General features: G+C 39.9%; 1 protein-coding gene across 20 annotated transcripts in view; it reads right to left on the bottom strand.

Annotated features, from left to right (window-relative positions):
* Nucleotides 1–1,140: 1,140 nt before the first annotated feature.
* MLLT10 (MLLT10 histone lysine methyltransferase DOT1L cofactor) overlaps nucleotides 1,141–22,215 on the bottom strand; it is a 230,032-nt gene continuing 208,957 nt past the window's right edge. For 17 of the 20 annotated variants that reach the window (XM_062210551.1, XM_062210549.1, XM_062210556.1 and 14 more), the window contains 9 exons: nucleotides 21,232–21,349; nucleotides 19,877–19,949; nucleotides 16,961–17,115; nucleotides 14,801–14,989; nucleotides 13,929–14,017; nucleotides 13,424–13,785; nucleotides 12,349–12,445; nucleotides 4,574–4,780; nucleotides 1,141–2,813 (listed from right to left, as the gene is read on the bottom strand). In XM_062210551.1, coding sequence (XP_062066535.1) covers nucleotides 2,769–2,813; nucleotides 4,574–4,780; nucleotides 12,349–12,445; nucleotides 13,424–13,785; nucleotides 13,929–14,017; nucleotides 14,801–14,989; nucleotides 16,961–17,115; nucleotides 19,877–19,949; nucleotides 21,232–21,349 — 1,335 coding nt within the window. In that variant the 3' untranslated portion in view covers nucleotides 1,141–2,768. The remainder of the gene's footprint in view (nucleotides 2,814–4,573; nucleotides 4,781–12,348; nucleotides 12,446–13,423; nucleotides 13,786–13,928; nucleotides 14,018–14,800; nucleotides 14,990–16,960; nucleotides 17,116–19,876; nucleotides 19,950–21,231; nucleotides 21,350–22,215) is intronic. The other 3 variants (XM_062210562.1, XM_062210564.1, XM_062210569.1) reach the window with 2 other exon arrangements.

Raw genomic sequence — 22,215 nt, 5'->3', positions numbered from 1 at the left:
AATTTTAGTTGACTATTAAGGCACCTTTCCCCTATACTTCCCAGGGCACCTCCTACCTGTGGGGGGCAGAGCAAGTGTCCACAGTCACAGGGATTGCCCCTCCCTCCCACTTGGTTTTCAGAGAGCTGCACTTTGGCAACTCCTGTTTCTCTTGGCCTTCATTCTTGGTGCTTGATCTTGACCCACAAGCTGAATCACACATTCACAGGACTACAGCACCGTCCAGACAGGAATCGGTCAACATAAACCTCTTCCCCAAGGCAGTGGCCACTGAGCAGCAGCTTCTCAGGTGCTTCCTGGAGCACAAGGCACACACAGGAGCCAGCAGCCCAGGGCCACAGCAGGAAAGCCACAGAAGCCTGAGCAGCCACACCAAGATGCCAACACAGGCGGTCAAGATAAAGGACAGAGTTGTAAGAAATGAAAAGCGGCACAGCCAAGTAATATTTTGCTTACAGTAGATTACTTGGAGTTTGAATATTCACGAAGGAGTTACTGATGAATCATCTGTCATGTCAGAGGAATGGAGAGAGGAGATTTTCAGCATATTCTGATACAATTAAGCCTCGGCTAACATTTCAGCATTTATATTTTTGAGGGCACCACAGGCAATCCTGCTGCTTACCAAGACCCAACACCCACAAACATTCAGGGAATGCCTCGTTATAAATAGGAATTATAAGCAAGAGGAACTAAATCTCTGCCGTGCGTCCTTACTACTTTATGAATGTGCTACGATTACTAATGTCATCTGGAATTTTCCTTTTATCTCTGCTGTGACTACAGATCACAGCATTTTCCAGAATGTGTTCTTCCTCCCACCGCCTGACCCTTCAGCACCTATGAAGGTGTGCAAGGTTGGCCTGCTCTGCACACTGCCTGGCGTCCATTCGTGAGAGCAACTTACTTACTGCTGGGTGATGTCACCGGCTGTTCCAAACACTCAGAACAGCCCAAGACTGCAAGCTGAGCTACACAGGTGTGGCCCTAGGGGCATCAGGACCCTCAGCCTCTCCAAACAAGAATGGAACATGGTTATAAACATTATTAAATTTTATTAACAAAAACTTTGTACATTCTTTTAATACATGTGGAATTTTACATCTAGGTAAAATAACAACACATTCAAAATTTACCATTTATACAAATTGTTACAGAATAACAACCAGTGGGTTAAATAAGTAAAATAAACCACACTGATTTTTTTTTAAATTATCTACAAAAGATCTTTCTTTAAAATTCCCCAGAACATATAAAAATAAATTAATTTTACTTTCAATTAAATCTACCAATTAGAAATATTACAAATCAAAATATCAATGTTATCTTATGAATTTTTCACAATACAAAACAGATTCACAAAACCTTATTTACAGAAATGAGGTAAGAACTGTGCAATGTTTAACCAAGAGACATATTGCAGAATTAACATGTTCTTCCAGCTAAGTACACAGTGGAGGTCTAATTACAGCTGGGTCTTTTCCACTAATAAGTCACACATATAAGAACAGTTCAATGGTTACATGCCCAATTCTTTAATCAATTCCTCTGCCGTATCTCACATCAAGAGCATGGCTCCCGAAGGAGAAGGGCTATAATATAGGTCTCACCTATTCCAGGAATATAATGGTGGGTTTTGTGTATGTGTGTTTATGTGTTATTTTTCTTTTTGGTTTGTTTTAATGGTAATAGGAAGTAGTTTAAATAAAACAAATACATATTCTTACCAAGTCCACTCATTTTCTTGTGATTCATTAGTGGATAAATACCCAGGTAATGGTTTTGCCTGAGCTATCTACAGTGGCATAGAAAGTTTTCAATGAAGGCGGAAGCACGGGGAAGGCTGCTGGGACAAGGCAAACGATTCCTGCTACTTTACAAGGACTGACTGTAGCTCAGCTCTGCTCTCTAGAGCCATCACAACACAATGGAGGTACTAACAGGCACTTGATTAAGGCCAAACCCTACCAGCAATTTCCAGAGTGGCCTCTCTTTCTGAAAGAAGTCTTTTGCTTTGATTGATCTGGTTCCCCCAGCAGCCTTAGAACTTGCTTAACTCAGGGATTTTTAAAAGTTATGAATCTTAACACTAAAGAAAAACCACGTAGTAAAAGAAAATTACCATTAGCAGAAGCAGACAATACCGTCCTAACGTGATTAACAAAATTGGCCAAATCCCATTGGAAGGAAATTTTTTTAAACAAAGATTGCCAAGTGCCAGTTGATGACCTATATATATATTTGCAATATTTACTCAATAAAACTCTGGAAGAAATTGGACAGTTCCTTGAAATTTGTTGTAAGATCTAACTCACGGAGCAAGCATACTGTAATGCAAAGAGAAGATCCTATTTCATAAGCAACTTGTAGAGTGAAAACAAGGAGCTTTTAAATGGAACAAGTCTAGCTTTGCTATTCATATCTCCAATTTATAGCAAAACTAGATGTGCACCAACTATATTAAATTTTTCTTGGGTTGATAAACTCATTGCATGTAAATTATTTCATTGACAAAAGTTAGCTATTAAATTTTCTTTCAAAGTTCAAAAACATGTGGGTAAGGGAATATGGGAATTCCATGTCAGTGCAACAATGCAACAAGAAAATTAATCAAAGCCTTACAAGAACGTGCTTGCGGCAGCTAATCCTGTGTTGTGCGGTTAGTCTCTTGTTGCGTTTCTTCATAGTTGTAGTAAACAGACTGCAACAGCAGCCAATGACGTGTGCCAGAACAGCAGGGTAGGCAATTTCTGAATGTTTTTCAAGTGTCAACTTTTCTCTTGAGCTACAGGCCCAGTTTTATCACTAAGTCTCTGCAGTTAAACAAAAAATCAGATGCGTTAGTTCAATCAATTTGGGGCCAACATTTAAGATAATGTCTTTTAAGTGAAACTGTAACTGATGGATAAAATGTGGGTTTTTTGATGATTCCTTTTCTTAGCAAGTTGGCATGGCCACTTTTCAGCATAATATAAAGACATAAATTTACTATTAAAGCTTTATAACATTCAATTCAGCAATACAGAAAGACAATGAGCGACACAAGAGGCAGTGAGCCCATTTGAGGGATGGAACTCCTAAGGAATGAATGTAGAATTCATTCTCCAAAATAAACTTTGCCTCAGATGCAGTAACACAGTTATCACGGATAGTGAATTTTTTACAGACTAAAAAAATCATGGGCTCTGATCTGACCTAAACTATTTGTTCTTTGAGCTTTAAACTCTTTGTTGAGTCCCGTCTTTAAACCATGGCTACATCATATTATTTCAAGACTGAAATCACAGTTCCCATTGGCTCTAACAAGGAAGGATTCCTAGCACATAAATGGTGCTCAGTAAACATGACTGCCCAGCCGCACTCTCCTCTGTCAGCTCCAAAGTATACCACTTCTTTTTATATTATCTTTTCCATGAAAAAATACATTTCATATTGTAAAGCTGAGGAAAAATTAGCTTTAAATTTACGTTTTTAACACAATAAAGAAATTAGTGACCTAAAGGCATAAAAACACAAAACGTTTCTAGATCATTAATCAGTGAAATCTCCCACATCAGCAAGACTCTGGAGCCATAACAAGGTTTGTGGTAATGACACCATCTCACAATCAGGAAGCTGGTGACACAGGAGGGCAAACAGAATAGTACTGGGGGTTAATGCAAAATAATCCTCTGCTTGAAACCAACTCTCATCACTACATAAAAACTAGTTTCTGAAGACTTAAAAGCACAGCAAACAGAAAACGTTCAAAGTAATGGGAAATAGCAAACACTGTGACTTTTCTTTAACACTTTGATTTGCCAAGTCTCCCACCTCATTCTTTCCCTTCTTCCTTTTACTGATGTCCAGTCTCCATTCTATATCCCAATATCCTTCCTCTAACAGGGTTCTGCCCTGAACTGGAATTTAGGGGAAACATTTATACTCCAGTAAAGTAGACCTAATTGAAGAGGGGAGAATTAATAAAAAGAAACAGCCTTAAAGTGTACGCTACTGTATGTGTAGTATACTGTTCCTGTACCCATTGTTAACTTTTACATTGAAAGGGTAAAATGCTAATGGATAAAAATAATTTAAAACAAATTCCATTATAAATGTGACTGATTTAAAAAGTAATCTGGTAGAATAATTGAACTCCTTGACTTAAAATTTTATTATAAATATAATTCAACTTTAAAATGTACTTGGAGCAAAATAACAGAAATATTCTGCAGTTATATATACTGGTTCTATAAACAAATTGCTTGAACAAAGCTTCTCAAACTATAACTATTATCTTCTAATTGGCTCATCCTTCTTAATACCTACATAATACTTGCTAACTAAGCAGTTTCAATGTGAAAAGTGAATTACAAGAAGGCCTGCAAATCTTAAATGCAAATGCAGACTGATATGCTTAAGAGATATAGAAAGTGACTTAAGTCCTTTGTGTTTACAATACCCAGCTGCTGAAAAAACTAGTACTGAGACATTGCCAGGAGAATAACAGGTGTTATTAAAAAAAAAAGCTGGAAAATGATCTTTGATTAATCAATGAAATTCTTAATATACATATTAACAAAAATATACTTACTCCGACTTTCTGGCTTGCATTATCTCCATGGATGGTCAGAAATGGGTTGGTGGTAGCTGTGTGAAGTGGGGGCGCCTGAGTACCTGCAAGAAGGTTGTTTATGGGTATTTGTGTTGGCCCAGGGATCTGTAGCTGCTGTATTTCAGGCTGGTGGTGCTGCTGGTGGTGATGTTGCATTAATTGATATATAAAGGCTTGATGCTGTTCCTTAAGCAAAAATGGGATAAAGTTAAGTTTCCCAATCAGAATTAGGCAGTCAGAAAAGCCAGTTTTCTGCTTTTTAGTTTCTATAATATTACACATGTCAATGTAAGCTACAGTGTTACTATTAAGAAAGAAGTATCTCATCCAGAAAAATGGGCTGCACTGGATACCTGTCTACTATAACATGTATCAGTAAGCAACTTATTTTCCAACAAGACCTTTATTCTAATGAGGTTTTCGGCGATGATCAGGAGAAAAGCAACTTAGGAGACAAGTTAGCTGCGTTTGACTTCAGAACGTACCAAATGGGGCAAACCCTTCCCATTATTCTGTTTAGCGTTAGAACGTTAAAGTTCCCAGCCTTGTTTAACAGGAAGGGTGCAGTTACTATTCACGGCAATCACATTGTATTTCATTATACATACACTTCCTGAATGTTTATGATGGACCAGCCACTATTCTAGGTGCCTCAAATTTTGTAGGTGGGAAGGGGGGTACACAGGGTGACTAAGGAGACACAAACAAAAATGTGACAATGTGACAATATTTTGCTTAAAGGCAGTGGGCAACTAGGGTGTGTGTGGCAAAGTGTGGCGGGGATTGGGGGTGGGGTGGTTAGGTTCTAACTATTTAATTTCCAAAGGCAGGCACAGAGAGGAAAACAGATCTGTCCACTAGTGCACCTGACAGATGCCCACAAAAGCTAGACCTGGGAACAATGTCCAGGTCTCCCATATGGGTAGCAAGAACCCAGTTATTTGAGCCATTACCGCTGCTCCCCAGGGTCTGCATTAACATGAAGCTTGGAGTCAGGAGCCCCAGTCAGGTATCAGACACTAGTGTCTTAACTGTTCTCTAGACCACGAGGCTAAACGCCTGCCTCCAGTGGAAAGATGACACACTTTGACTTCAGGGGTTCTTGATGTTATCAACATGTGATGCAAAGAGAAGACCAAGGTTTTCAGCTTGGGCCACTGGGAAGATGGGGCTGCCATCAGCTGAGATGGAGGAAAATGGTTTCTACAGGAAGACCAGAAATTCTCTTTTGTACACAGTATATCTGATATGTCTTTTCAGATACACAGGTGCAGGATACTACTTGAAGTTTCAGATAGAGGCCTGGCATAAATATCACCAAATAGAAGGTATTGAAAGAGATGAAACTGAAGGTCATTCAATTCTAGGGCACTTTCAAGTTAAGAGGCTGAAGAAGGCCGGCGCCGCGGCTCACTAGGCTAATCCTCCGCCTTGAGGCGCCGGCACACCGGGTTCTAGTCCCGGTCGGGGCACCGATCCTGTCCCGGTTGCCCCTCTTCCAGGCCAGCTCTCTGCTGTGGCCAGGGAGTGCAGTGGAGGATGGCCCAAGTGTTTGGGCTCTGCACCCCATGGGAGACCAGGAGAAGCACCTGGCTCCTGGCTTCGGATCAGCGCGGTGCGCCGGCCGCAGCGTGCTACCGCAGCGGCCATTAGAGGGTGAACCAACGGCAAAGGAAGACCTTTCTCTCTGTCTCTCTCTCTCTCACTGTCCACTCTGCCTGTCAAAAATAAAAAATTTAAAAAAAAAAAAGGCTGAAGAAGACAGGGGCCCAGGAAAGGAGGTTTAAAAGAAAAAAGACAAAACAGTGAGGTCAGAAGAAAGCCAAGACAATGTGGCATCCTGAAAGCTGATGGGGGGCACTGAAGTAGTAGAATAGCACGTTAAGCCTCCATCTGTGTACTGGGCACCAGTTTAAATCCCAGCTGCTCCACTTCCAATCCACCTCCCTGCTAATGCACCTGAGAAAGAAGTAGAAAATGGCTCAAGTGCTTGGGCCCCTGCACCCATGTGGGAGAACTAGAAGAAGCTCCTGGCTCCAGACTTCAGCTTGACCCATCCCCCACCATTGTGATTACTTCAGGACTGAACCAGCGGATAGAAGATCTCTCCCTCTGTCTCTCCTCCCTTTCTCTGTAACTCTATCTTTCAAATAAATAAAATAAATCTTAAATAAAAAAGATTTATTTAATTTATTTGAAAGAGTTACAGAAAGAAGTAGAGGCAGAGAGAGAGAGAGAGAGAGAGAGAGAGGTCTTTCTTCCATTCCGCTCATTCAATTCCCAAATGACCGCAATGGTCAGAGCTGAGCTGATCCGAAGCCACAAGCCAGGAGCTTCTTCCAGGTCTCCCACGTGGGTGCAGGGGCCCTAGCACTTGGGCCATCTTCCACTGCTTTCCCAGGCCATAGCAGAGAGCTGGATTGGAAGTGGAGCTGCTGAGACTCAAAGCGGTGCCCATATGGGATGCCAGCACTGCAGGCTGGGGCTTTAACCTGCCACGCCACAGCACCAGCCCCAAAATAAATAATTTTAAAAAATAATAAGCTAGGCCAGCCCCGCGCCTCACTTGGCTAATCTTCTGCCTGCAGCACCGGCACCCTGGGTCCTAGTCCTGGTCTGGGTGCCGGATTCTGTCCCGGTTGCTCCTCTTCCAGTCCAGCTCTCTGCTGTGGCCCAGGAAGGCAGTGGAGGATGGCCCAAGTGCTTGGGCCCCGCACCCACATGTGAGACCAGGAGGAAGCACGTGGCTCCTGGCTTCGGATTGGTGCAGCACTGTCCCTAGCAGCCATTTGAGGGGTGAACCAACAGAAGGAAGACCTTTCCCTCTCTAACTCTGCCTGTCAAAAAAAAAAGCTAATGGGATGAAAAATGATTAACTGTCAAATGCTGTTGCCAGGTCAGGTAAAAAGAAAAATGAGAGTGACCACAGGATTCCACAATAGGAAGGTCAGCTGGGAGGCAATAAAAAGCAGAGAAAGAGGGTGGGGAAAATTTTTTTTTACATTTATTTACTGGGGCCGGCACTGTGGCGTAGCGGGTAAAGCCACTGCCTCCAGTGACAGCATCCCATATGGGCGCTGGTTCAAGTACTGGCTATTCCAATTCCAATCCAGCTTTCTGCTGTGACTTGGGAAAGCAGTAGAAGATGGCCCAAGTCCTAGGGCCCCTGCACCTGTGTGGGAGACCTGGAGGAAGCTCCTGGCTCCTGGCTTTGCATCGGCACAGCTCCGGCCATTGCGGCCAACTGGGGAGTGAACCAGCGTGCCTCTCCTCTGTGTAACTCTTTCATTTTCTATAATTTTTTTTTTTTTTTGGACAGGCAGAGTGGACAGTGAGAGAGAGAGACACAGAGAGAAAGGTCTTCCTTTTACTGTTGATTCACCCTCTAATGGCCGCTGCAGCCAGCGCGCTGCAGTGGGCGCACCGCGCTGATCCGAAGGCAGGAGCCAGGTGCTTCTCCTGGTCTCCCATGGGGTGCAGGGCCCAAGCACTTGGGCCATCCTCCACTGCACTCCCTGGCCACAGCAGAGAGCTGGCCTGGAAGAGGGGCAACCGGGACTAGAACCCGGGTGTGCCGGCGCCGCAAGTGGAGGATTAGCCTAGTGAGTCGCGGCGCCGGCCCTGTGTAACTCTTTTAAATAAATAAATAAATCTTTTAAAAAAAGATTTACTTATTAAGTAATAAATATAATTAATTAAATAATAAATAGTAAATAATTTACTTATTTCAAAGGCTTTACCCATTATGCCACAGCGCCATCCCCAAGGGTGATAACCGATGGGAAGTTCAGTCTAAGTTATTTTTAAGATGGATGAGGTAGGGGGTAGGAGTCTGCCACAGCAGTTGAGATACTTCTTAGAAAAGCCACATCCATATTGGAGTGCCAAGTTCCAATTCCAATCTGAATTCCTGCTAATGTATATCTTGGGAGGCAGCTCAAGTACTGGGGTTGCCAACCATGTAGGAGGCCCTAATATAGTTCCTGGCTCCTAAAAGAGCCCACCCTGGCTCTGGTGGGCATCTGTGGAATGAACCAGACGTTAAGTTCTTCTGGCTCTGGGTCTACTTTTCACATAAAATGAAAAAAAAATTTAAAAACTAGAAGATATACGAGTGTTCTATAATAAAAATTTGCCAACTTAAAATCTGAAGCCTGTAAATGAACAAACTACACAACCTTTTCCTAAGAAGGAAAAAGCAGGTCCGTGCTACGGCTCACTAGCCTAATCCTCCGCCTGCGGCGCTGGCACCGGATTCTGTCTTGGTTGCTCCTCTTCCATCCAGTCCAGCTCTCTGCTGTGGCCCAGGAGGGCAGTGGAGGATGGCCCAAGTGCTTGGGCCCCTGCACTCGCATGGGAGACCAGAAGGAAGCACCTGGCTCCTGGCTTTGGATCGGCATAGCGGCCATTTGGGGGATGAACCAACGGAAGGAAGACTTTCTGCCTCTCTGTCTCTCACTGTCTAACTCTGCCTGTCAAAATAAATAAATAAATAAAAAAGAAAAAGAAGGAAAAAGCAGAGTTGAAATCCATTTAGCTCTCATGGTCTCTGAAAAATAATTTGTGCTGAAAATTCCTTTATCAACCATGTTCTAAAAATGAAACATCCATATGTGCTATCATTAATAGAGCAAAATTTTAATAGGAAGAAACTCAAACTGAGTTTGAGTATTTTTTTAAATTTTTTATAATTTTATTTTTTATTTTTTAAATGTTTGAAAGCCAGAGTCACAGAGAGAAGGGATTGAGGAGACAGAGATAGAGAGAGAGCTTCTATACGCAGCTTCATTCCACAAATGACCACAATGGCTGGACCAGGCTGAAGCCAGGAGCTTCTTCTGGGTATCCCACATGGGTGCAGGGGCCCTAGCACTTGGGACATTTTCTCCTGCTTTCCCAGGCCATTAGCAGTGAGCTGGATTGGAAGTGGAGCAGCTGGGTCTCAAACTGGCCGGCATCCATATTGAACACTGGTGCTGCAGGCAGCGGCTTAACCCACTACCTGGTTGGAATTTCAGTATTTCATATTATGATCAGGCAAGTGGGGCAAGCATTATGGCACAGCACATCAAGCTGCCACTTGCAATGCTAGCCATATTGGAGTGTCAGGTTGAGTTCAGCTCTTCTACTTCCAGACTTCCAAACCAGCTCCCTGGTAATGTGATTAAGAAAGTAGGGGAAAGATGGCTGGAGTGCTTGGACCCCTGCCACACATGTGAAAACAATGATCCAGAATCAAAACAAGTATTTTCAATGTTTTTTACTAAAGCAAGAAAGCACGTAAATTAACTTTATGAAGAAATGAAAAACAAAGGATGACCCCAATGTTTATTTAATAATCATTCTCCAGGTACCCCAACTAAGTGAAGTGTGCCATGGAAACGGAACAGGAGAGAAGCTGCTCAGTTTGTCAGTGTGGTCTTGTTTTATTTACGACAGAGGGAGACTACTGCCCTTAGCCTGAGCCACACATTCACATGTCTTAATTTTTTCTCCCCTTCTCCAAGATAGCTATTTCACAGATTCTCTCCCCACCAACCATCAACACCCCTGTCTCTGTCACTCACTCTGCTGATATTTCTAATTAAGAAAATCATAGACATTAAAAGTGCTATTTCCACAACGCCATTTGTCACCAAACCAGCTATAGGTGCTCTTCCTGATCTGTAACTGAGATGTAGGTATCACCTCTGCTTCCTGTCTATCGCCTCCCTTCAACACATGTAAGCTGGCAACTTCAAAATACATTTGTTTCTACAACGCCCTTATATTTCCTGTAGCTGCCCATTTCTCTGCTTTCTATACTTAATGTCTTAAGTTCACTATACTTCATTTTCACGTCCTTCCCAATTTTCTTTGAGCCACTTAATCAGGATTTTTACTACAAATACACAAAAACTGCCTTTGTCAAAAACCTCTAAGCAACCAAAAACAATGATCAGTTCCCACTTTTTCCACTAGAAGCATTTCATAGGCTTCCCCTGCCTGGCTTAGACACACTCTCCACCTGGCCACTGCGCTAGCACTCTTGTTTCTCCCTCTTTACTCACTGAACACTTTTCCTCATTATCGCTTATGAACTCATTCTCCTCTTCCAGGGTGCCGAGAGCCCAGTCTTTGTGTCACAGGAGATCACATCAACTCTTACAGCTCACAGCATCATCTATAAAGCAATGACCTCAAATTCTTATTCCTAACTGCACCCTTTCCGGGGACCCCAGACTCACACCACCTGACCACGTGACATTTCACTTCAACATCTAAATAGAACTGTCCAACCTTAGTACAGTCATCTCTCACCTTCACAGTGGAATGGTTCCAAGACACCTCCTGCCCCAAACCCAAGAGACCAAACTCCACAGATGCTCAACTCCCTCATCTACAATGGTGCAGTCTTTAACACAGAACCTATGCCCCTCCTGCTGCATACTTTACATCATCTCTAGATGATTTATTAATACCTAAAACAATGTAAATGCTGTTATAACTATAGATTATACTGTAGATTTTCAGTGCGGACACAATTTTTTTCCTGAATATTTTAAGTCTGCAGTTAGCTGAATTCACAGATGCCGAACCTGCAGCCAGAGAGAGCCAACTGTACTGTAATGTCCAGAACAGTAGGTACTCTTTTCTCTCCAAAGCCAGTTCCTTCCTGTCCTAAATCTCAATAGAAGTCAACTTCCAGCATCTGGCTGCTGCTGCTTGTATATCCAACAAGCAAGTCTTATTGGTTCCATCTTCAAAATATACCACAATTCGCTTAAGATTCTCACCACACACATTATTTTGCAGCACCACCATCTGCTGAGTGGACTGCTCTAACCATTGGATAACACCTGTTTCTTTCTACTTTTGTCCCTAACTCCTCCCCAGTATACACAGATCATTCTGACCTAAGCAGCAGCTAAGCTAATAATTTAAAATTTAAAATAATTAAATATTCTGTCCAAAACCCTCCACACCAAACTGATAAAATAATTCTAAAACAGGAACTGGAGATGGATGAAAAAAGACTGTCACTGAGGTAATTATTAAACAGAAGTAACAGAATGGTCAATAAAAGGGGCTACAGTATACTCTACTCTCTACTTTAGATACACTTGAAAATTTCCATAACAGGAAGAGTAATAAATAATGATAAGAATAAACAATGGCTTTACATCATGTTGAAAATCCAAATTTCTTGCCAAAGTCACGTAAGGCCATATGCAAGGTTCTAGACCATGGCCAGGTCTTCACAACGTCTGTGCTCTCTACCTTGAATGCACTTTCTCTCCTTTTTCCCCTAACCCAAGAAGCACACTCCAAGTTTTATTCAAGTCTGTGCTCTAAAGACAACCCCTCAAAGAAGCTTGACCATCCTATCTAAAATGGCATGTGCTGCACCATTCTTTCATCCCCTCATCCTGTTTTCATTTTATACTGCCAAAAAACATGTATTTGTTGTCCATCTTCCCTATCAGAATGAAGCTCGGTGAAGTGTACGGATTTATGTCTTATTCACCACTGTATCACCTGAGCCTACTACAACAGTGCCATGAACATGTTCTGATATTTTATAATTAATGAGTGAATATGATATCACAAGACATCACAGACTATATAACAAAGGCAAGAAAAACTTCTTGGATATTGCATTCAGTAATGTTCTTTCACAAAAAAGGAGTCTATACCTATATAGTGAGTATATTTTCTAGCTTAGAATACTTGGTCTTAATAAAAATCAAATATTATCAAAAGGAAGAACTTACTGGTGTAAGCTGTTGAGTATTTAATAACTGCTGAAACTGCTGTTGATGAATAAGTATTTGTCTTTGCTGGTCAGAAAGTAATCCTAGTCCTGAGGCACTGAAAAATGATCAGAATTCTTACTTTCTACTAAACACCTCTCAAGTAAATGAAAGACAACTTTCCAATTTGACGTTTAATAAATTAACAAATTTTTAATCATAACTTTTTAAATACAATTACATACAAATTATTTCTTCTTTCTCTCCCCTATATGCATGTTAACAGCTAAATAACAGTCATACTGTCAAGTTATTTTATTGTATACAAACTATACACTGCTTTTGATAGAATAGTGATGTATGTTTATTAAAAAACCATGTATGTTTATTTTTAATTATTCAAGAATATTTCAGCCCATACAAAGTAACACATAATTATAACACAGAATACATGCTAACTGATTTGACCTAATCTTTTTAATGGCGAGTAAAATTAAGCACCAAGGAAAAGAGAGCCTGAAGAAATAGCTAAATAATACCCATGCAAATCCATTTAAAATTTGTTCCCCAAAAGTATATTTGATAACATGGCTACAGCTCTCTTATTTTGAACAAATACCCAAATGAAATTCCAAGACAATGAAACCAGTAAGTTTCACTTCCTAGAAATTCAAGATATAGAACCCAATATGTGATTAGAAAATGAACAAAACTACATAGTTGAATTTTAAACCAATATTCCTATGAATCTACACTGTAGTATTATCTTTTTTCAGAGTTTATGCTAACACGAACACAATATACAAGGGAATGAGAAAAATTAACACTGGCTTCATAGATCAAAACCAAGATTTTTAGCAAAGAATATATTTAATGCTTTATTACTTAAAGTGATTTAGTTTTGTTTGAATTCAAGTTGACTTTCGAAAATAAATATACTCTGTATATACTCATTTCAAAAGTTTTGGTGATTTGTATTTTCTTAGAGTACATCTGTAAGTAACACATTAAAAATCCCAATCTAACAAGACTAACACTGGTACTATGTTGTACAAAAAAAAAAAAAAAAAGTGAAACATTAGAGTAAATTTCTTACCTGTTAGTCAGTGTAGCTGGCATTGGATGTGTTGCATTAGGTGGTACAGTTGTGTGAGTGAGGGGGGCAGGGTTCTGGGATATTGTGACAGGGGTTGGAATAACCCCATTTAAAGCTCCTACAATGCCATTAATTGCCAGTTGGTTACCTGGCAAAGCTCCAATTATTCCACCCACTGCAGACACAGCAGGAATGTTGGATGTTACAGTCTGCATTCCACTAGCTAGTGCTCCCACTGTCACACCATTGACCTGCTGGACTCCACTAACTCCTGAGCCTGGTTGAGCTGGACTCTGCCCAGCAGGAGGTGGAGTCGAAAGAGCTGATGAACTGCTGGTGCTTTGTCCACTGGAGGTTAAGTCCTATGCAAGAAAAATTATAAATGTAAACTGTAAACAACATAACAAAATAGTTTAAAATAATTTCAACGATTTGCAATGATATACTATTATTATATACTATTGTTCTCAAATAAAACAAGTGAAAATAACCACACAAAAATTACCTGATTTAACACAGGAAGAGAATTATCAGGTAAAAAGCTGTTTCCTATATGAGGGCTCTTACTGCTGTTCAAGGAATCAGTATTAGGAGCTACAATAGTAAAAGACAAAAAAAATTCATTTATCATTCATTTATCATATTAAATTATAATATATGTAAGGTTAAAGGCTTATGTAAAAGCTTATTAAAAGCTCATATTAAATATTAAAAACACTTCAATATTAAGTTTTACCAAAACCAGCTTAAAGAGAATAAAAGCTGTATCTCTATTGAATATTGTATCTTTAATAAGATCATTATGTAGTAAAATAAATTTTTTTAAATTTTTATTTATTTTTATTTTTTGACAGGCAGAGTGGACAGTGAGAAAGAGAGAGACAGAGAGAAAGGTTTTCCTTTTGCCGTTGGTTCACCCTCCAATGGCCGCCACGGCTGGCGTGCTGCGGCCGGCACACCGCGCTGATCCAAAGGCAGGAGCCAGGTGCTTCTCCTGGTCTCCCATGGGGTGCAGGGCCCAAGCACTTGGGCCATCCTCCACTGCACTCCCTGGCCATAGCAGAGAGCTGGCCTGGAAGAAGGGCAACCGGGACAGAATCCGGTGCCCCGACCAGGACTAGAACCTGGTGTGCTGGCACCGCTAGGCGGAGGATTAGCCTGTTGAGCCACGGCGCCGGCCATAAAATAAATTTTACCATTAAGTTAGGTACTAAGAAGTTAAAGCAAATTCAAGCTGACCACTTAATAGGACCCTTTAGACCCTTTGAAAATAACCTATCATTTATTTTCTACATGTTCATGTAACAGCTGACCAGTTATCAGTTACTTATTATGCAAATGATATTTTAAGTACAAATTAAATATTTTCATACTTACCAGTCTGTGCTGAAAATGCATGTATTTGATGAGATGGACTAGGATTTGTAGTTATTGTTGGAAAAGGCACTGAAAGCTGTGCATTTAATAGCTGAAGACGCTCCTTTTTGGCAGTCAAGTTTTTAATTTGTTCTTCTAATCTTCGATTTTCAACTTGAAGTTGGTGTAAAGACTTCAACATTCCTAAAACTAGCAAACATTTATTTGGATGATAAGTCTATACAAAAAGTATTTTATGAACCCAGTGTCCACAACCTTAGAAGTAAGTATAGAAATGGTAATATATGGGACTGGCATTAAAGGCTTAGCAGGTAAAGCTGCCACCTAAGACATAAGCATCCCATATGTGCACCACCAGTTCGAGTCTCTGCTGTTCCACGGCCAATCCAGCTCCCTGTTAATGTGCCTGGGAAAGCAGTAGAAGATGGCCCAAGTGCTTGGGCCTCTTCACCCACATGGGAGACCTGGAGGAAGCTCCTGGCTTCCTGGCTTCGAATCGACCCACCTCCAGCTGTTGTGGCCAGCTGGGGAGAGAACCAGTGGATAGAAGATCTCTCTCTCTCTCCCTCTCTCTCTCCGCCTCTGCCTCTCTGTAACTCTGCCTTTCAAATAAATAAATAAATAAATATTTTAAGAAAAAAACATAAAGGGAGATTATTAATGATAACCATTTACTTTCCTCAAAATAAAAGTTTTATTAAAAATTGAAGTGCTTGGCCGGCGCCGCGGCTCAATAGGCTAATCCTCCACCGAGCGGCGCCGGCACACCAGGTTCTAGTCCCGGTCGGGGTGCCGGATTCTGTCCCGGTTGCCCCTCTTCCAGGCCAGCTCTCTGCTGTGGCCAGGGAGTGCAGTGGAGGATGGCCCAAGTATTTGGGCCCTGCACCCCATGGGAGACCAGGAGAAGCACCTGGCTCCTGCCATCAGATCAGTGCGGTGCGCCGGCCGCAGCGTGCTGGCCGCGGCGGCCATTGGAGGGTGAACCAACGGCAAAGGAAGACCTTTCTCTCTCTCTCTGTCTCGCACTGTCCACTCTGCCTGTCAAAAAAAAAAAAAAAGTGCTTGCCATGATTTGTTCATTAAAGTCATATTTAAAATGAGAAAAGATCTCACTAATATCCTTTTCCATAATAAAGAGCACATATTTTTGCTTACTGCTCAGTTTGCACTAAGCCTGTCCTCAGATCCCTGGCAGGAAAAGACTTCCATTTCAGTTGTGGCTCAGAATGTTGGTCTGCAGGCCGCCCAGCAGGGAGCGCTGTGTGTGCACCCCTGCCACCTCTGTTTCCAGAGAAAGGTGCTTGCCTGTAAACAGGCTTTCTGTCCTATTCCATCTCCTCAAATACTGTTTCAACTCCTTCCGTTAGGATCTCCCAACTGACAATACAGAGTGCTGCTGTTAGGCCATGGTGACAGACACGTTAAAAATTCTATGTATTAAGAAGTATTTGTTTAACCCAACCTCAAGGCCTTCAAAAGACGAAACCCTACTGGTACAGCCACATATGGTCATTTCCCAAGGATTTAAGTTATATCCCTCCTCAGGATCCTACAAAGAAGTCCTTAGTGTGCCCAAATGAGATGAAATAAGACTAAGCTAAACCTGTCCTCAAGCTATCATGTTTAAAGGATTATCCTGGCATGAATTACCTTAAAATTAGCATTTTTTGTCAGAGAATCATTAATAAATATATCAATTTATAGCACTTAGCTCACAAACAATAGAGTAAAATGGTTTGTTTTAATAAAGCAACAAAGTTTAATTTTAAATCAATGAAGACCATCTATTTTTCTTCTCAAAACATATCTCCTTAACCAAACTTCAGAACAATTCTCTAGCTAACCACCACCTGTTGTAACTCTTTTTGGCATTAATCACCCAAGGCTCTAATAGTTAAAACTGGAAAGATATTAACTATGTGTATACTATATAATATACAATTTAATAAATACATGATAAACACATTAATTTAATATATAATTCAGTAATTACTTTTCTCCTCCAAATTGTAAAATTTAGAAATTAAGTGGCTATACTTGATTACATACAATTTCAAAAAATTCTACAGAGGTTTTCTTCAATTAAGCTAAAAGAAGATTGAGCTCATGTTCATCTTCATCCATCCGTCTTTATTTAAAGGCAAGAAAACAAATACTTACTGTCACTAGGAGTACCCTGTTCTAATAAAAATTGTTGTCCTTCACTCCACTGCCTCTCCAAAAGCTGTTCTATGCTCGCTGCTACTGGAGGCAGATTTTCTAAACTGTTGTTGCCTGGTTGATCATAGCGAATCTGTAAGCTGCTTACAGGGGATCTGTTGAAAATAAAGATGGAGAATGCTTTTAAGAAGAGTGCATTAAAGTTTCTTACCTTATGCTGACCTTTTTTTCCTGTACAAGTTTTCCAACACCAAGCTGCCAATGCCAGAAGTATCAAGATCCTGGATTTATAAAACCACAATCTACCCTAAAATTGAGTAATTATCATTCTTTTTCTCCAAATTATGAAATCAAAGGAATGGTGACCGTAATAGATAATTAGAAACCACTAGAAAATATAAACATACCACCAGTAATCTCAGAAATAAGCTGAAAAAGAACTTGAACTTGATACGGCTTTATTTTTATTAAAAAAAAAAAAAAGTTTTTTCCCCCCACCACAGGCAGAGTTAGTCAGTGAGAGACAGAGAGAAAGGTCTTCCTTCCATTGGTTCACCCCCCAAAATGGCCACTACGGCCAGCGCTGTGCCAATCAGGAGCTAGGGGCCAGGTGCTTCCTCCTGGTCTCCCATGCGGGTGCAGGGCCCAAGGACTTGGGCCATCCTCCACTGCACTCCCAGGCCACAGCAGAGAGCTGGATTGGAAGAGGAGCAACTGGGACTAGAACCCTGTGTGCCGGCACCACAGGCGGAGGATTAGCCTAGTGAGCCACTGTGCCGGCCTGATACAGCTTTATAAAATAAAATTAGAATGATTTCACAATAACTAGAAGGGAAAAAAAAAGTTCCACTATTCTGATTTAAAATACAGCATATCAGAATAACATGTGACACCAGCATCCCAAATGGGTGTTGGCTCAAGTCCTGGTTGCTCCAATTTAGATCCAGCTCCCAGCTAATATGCCTAGGAAAGCAGCAGAGGATGGCCCAAGTCCTTGGGTGCCTGCACCCATGTGGGAGACCCAGAAGAAGCTCCTGGCTTTGGATAGGCCCAGCTCCAGCTGTTGAGGCCATTTGGGGAGTGAACTAGCAGACCAAAGACCTCTCTCTCTCCCTAACCCTGCCTTTCAAATAAAAAATAAATAGATCTTAAAAAAAAAAAAAAAAAACTTGTCAATTCTGTTTAAAAGTTCAATCAAATCAGATAAACTAACAATTTTAAAACAATCTATTGTTATAATTTCAAAATTACTTATTTTCAAGTACTTATTTCTAGTAGTAACCATTTAATCAACCCTTCTAAAACAAATAGTATTTATATTATCTTAAATTACTAAATGTGGCCATTTCAGGTCTCCAGCCTCCATTCTAACATAACACATTAGTTAAGGAGCTTGAGAGTTTCCAAAATGTTTCCACATAACCCTAATTAATATGCTTCTCTACAAAAATGTCTTTAAATAAGAAGGTAAACAAATGGAGTGTAAACATCATACACTACAAATAGCTGACCATCCCTCTTGAAATAGTACACTATGCCATTACAATTTAGGTTATTACATTTTAGGCTTATTTTGAAAGCAACACAAAGTTGGAAATACACTCTAAAAATAATCTTGTACCAATTATTATGGTAACACCTGTTCAAACAAAAAAGAAAACACACTGAACAAAAGAGAACTTAGGGATTTTGAGTAATTTCTGGAAGACTTAAGTGATATTTTTAGTGCAAAGGGGGCACAAAACACATGAGCAAAATTCTATTAACTTTCTTCTTTGAAAAGAAAAACGTAACAGATATAAAGATATAATAGAAATAATCACAACTTATAACCATAGAACAGTCAGATAATTTTATAATTGTATACTTCAGATCCATGGTTTCCAAAAAGGGATATTTAATTTTCATAGAGTTCAAGCAGTAAAAACAATACTACTCTTAATTCACTCAGGAATTATCAGGGAATAAGCAGTACTACTAAATTTAGAGGTTAGTGGACTAATGTCTATCATGAGAAAGAGGATTTTCCTTAACTGACATTCCACCAAATGTAATACAGCGATACTATTACTTATGGTTTGTTTGTCATCATATAAAAATGTTTACTTTTTAACAGAATCTCTTCTGTACTTGAAAAGAAGACTCTAAAAAGGGCTCTTCTGTCTTGCGTTCTGTCAACCAGTCTGACTTGATGCTGAGTTTACAAAATTAGAGAATAAAGAGAAAACAAACCAGTAGGCGCAGTAAGTTGAAAAAAATGGAATAAAGTAAAATGATAGCTACCACCAGAGTTCCACCATCTTCTATAACTGACACAATGTTACATACCACTATTCAGTTTCATAATTTCATATTTCCTAATTATAATAAATGGTACCTGAATGCGGTCCAATAGTATCTAACACAATTTTATAAAACATGTAATACCTTTGCCATACTCTGATACAAACATTTTAAGAATCAGAAGAATTTTAGAGTTCTACCAGAAGAGCTTTGTTTACTGAAATAGAAACTGCACAATGCGATGTTAAGTGCACTGCTCACAACACAGCTAAAACTGGAACCCCAAGTTCAAAGTCTTGAGTTTGCAGCTTTAAGAGATTTTAAAGACTGTTTATGAGCAAAACTAATTCCCCAAATCAATGCACTAATAGTACCAGCAACTAAATATACAAATGATAAAAATCAGGGTTCAAATTGATTGGAAACATAAAAGATATCCTTTTAGCTTAAAAACCTAATCATGTGTTTAAATTAATACCCAAATTAACTTAGAATCATTTTTCTTGACTGTCTCCTTATCTCCAGAATGCTTTTACAGCCTCAAAAATGTACACTCACTGATATGAGATAACAAAGTTTCCAAATCTCAAAACCTTTCCTTTGCCTACTCTCAGCAGTGTAAATAGCGCTTACCGTGGAGAGAGACTTCCTCGGGGTGAGCTTCCTCTGCCAACCAGGCTGCGGCTATTGTCTCCAAGATCTTGATCTGCAGTGTAAATATTTCAGAACTGATAAAGTGACTCTCTTACTAGATAAGCGGTTTTAAGCTCTTTGCCCTGATTTCTCCGAAAACATACATTAAACCTTTACCACTATCTTCGCAGCTACTATGAAAGTAGAAGATGGGGCATGTTGCTGGTTTAGAACTGCTGAACTGTGGCATGTAAGGCGTTGTCCCTACACGTTTTTGTGGGTGTAGAAGGCCATGGATTATGTTCTGCTCTTTCATTCCTTTCAATTTTACAGCACAGAAGCGTGGTTTGCATTTGCAGTACCCTCCCCTCAGCCACTTTTAATTTCTACGGTTAAAGTAATGAATCACAGCTGTGGACAGCTAATCTGTATGCTTATCACAGCAAATCCGTATGCTTTGTATTTTTTAACACTTTACATCCCAAACCAAGTTATAAAGTGTATTTACACAAAGCTGCACATGAGAAATTATTTGGTACATGGATCCTCACACCAAGAATTTCTAAATCAACAAAAAAAGACGAAAATAAAGAATTCTGTATGTAAAAAAAAATTTTAAGCCTCCAAAATCTTCCTTATTAAACATCAAATATCTCTGCTTGAAAAGTAACTTGTATCTCCCTCATTCACCCTATCTGGTCTCTTACAATGCTCTGGTCCGCTTATTCGGAGTCAAGTAACCTCTGACCCTTAAAGGGTAAAGACATGACTGATCCATTCTTGGGGAACTGCTAAACCCATTCCCTTCCCCCAAACAGGCATGACTACTTGGACATGTCAACAAATCCTTAAGGGTGGAATGAAACAAAGCAAATCCAGTGGCTCATTAAAACCATGCAAGAGGCAACTGCTACAAAATGTCAACTGGTAAAAATGCACAGGATTACTAAACACTGTAGAAATTCTCTAACAGGGTTTTTTTTTTAAACCAAGTTTGTGTAATGCAATTTCATGAATTATGCAAATAAAGATTTAGGCTAGTCACAGAAAAGCCCAGTGTTATGTTACTTTCCTTGCATAGAACTGAGAACTGAACACATCAATCACAGAAGTCACAGGAGACATGGTTGCATTCCTGCTGCTGATGGCTCTGCTTAAACATTTACATTTCAGACAGTAAAACAGCACAGCATACTACTCACTTCCAACTCTGATTCTTTTGGTTAAGAAAAAAGACACAATTCTCTATTAACCACACCCTTAGACATTTTTCAAATGAGTTCAGAAAGGGGTAGAAGAGGCAATCATATTGGGTAGAGTAGAATTTTAGAGTTTAATAATTCTTGAAAACTTACCTGTTTGACTGTTTTCAGTCTGAGCTATAAGAGCTGCCATTGATGGATTTGTATTTAATCTATTGCCATACATATGAGATGGTGCCTGACTAAGAGAGGATCCAGATAGAGTATTTGCCTAAATGAAAAGAATTATAAGTTAACTCTATTTGAAAATATCTTAATGTTTTTCCTTCTAATATATCTAGTAATTATTCTCTCAACAAGGATAGTATAGGTAAGAATCCCTAACTTTTTAAAAAGCAGATTTTTATTCTTACTTGGTTTGCCAATTGAACATGTGAATTTTTGAAAAATTACATCACTACAAGCTAAAGAAAAAAATGAAACACTGGCACACTCAAAAAACTATTCTTGCTTTTAATTTTCAAAGTAGTTCATAGTGAAGCCCAGTGGCACAGGAGCCATATGGACGTGGACATACAACTACTTATTTAATCTTGTTAAACCATTTATAAATAAGGCAGGTAGACAACAGATTGTCTAACAAAATACCATAATCTCTTATATCACAAGCTGGTTAAGGAAGTAAAAACTTCCAACTACTATTACTAGTATTTTAAGTACATGGAGCCATACTGCCATTGCTTAACTCTGTCATTAGTAAAACCTGCACACTATTTTGTTACTTCCTATTTTGATAGACTTGAAAGCCTGCTGCTTTTTCTGTTTTGTTTTGTTTTTATTTTAAAAGAAAGCAAACAGGCATCACAAGTATGTTTTCTATACAATGCAGGGCTCAACGAATCACAGCTCTGCCCTGACCCCATATAAGGCACTGTCTTCTTGGCAGAAAGCCAGCTCAACTAACTGAAGAGCTCGTCCAAAGTTTGTAATTCATTCATGTTGCTAACCACAATTCTGAAGGCCTCTCCTGGGACCTGTGCCAAACAAGCGAAAATGAACCCTTAAACAGATGAAGCTAAAGAGGCTGGCCAAAGTATTGCATAATCCAATGTAATAAAAATGCCTCCTTTGATGTGC

Source organism: Lepus europaeus, chromosome 14 (genome assembly GCF_033115175.1).
Source record: "Lepus europaeus isolate LE1 chromosome 14, mLepTim1.pri, whole genome shotgun sequence".
NCBI classification, from domain to species: Eukaryota; Metazoa; Chordata; class Mammalia; order Lagomorpha; family Leporidae; genus Lepus; species Lepus europaeus.
This window is presented reverse-complemented; position numbering and strand designations above follow the sequence as displayed.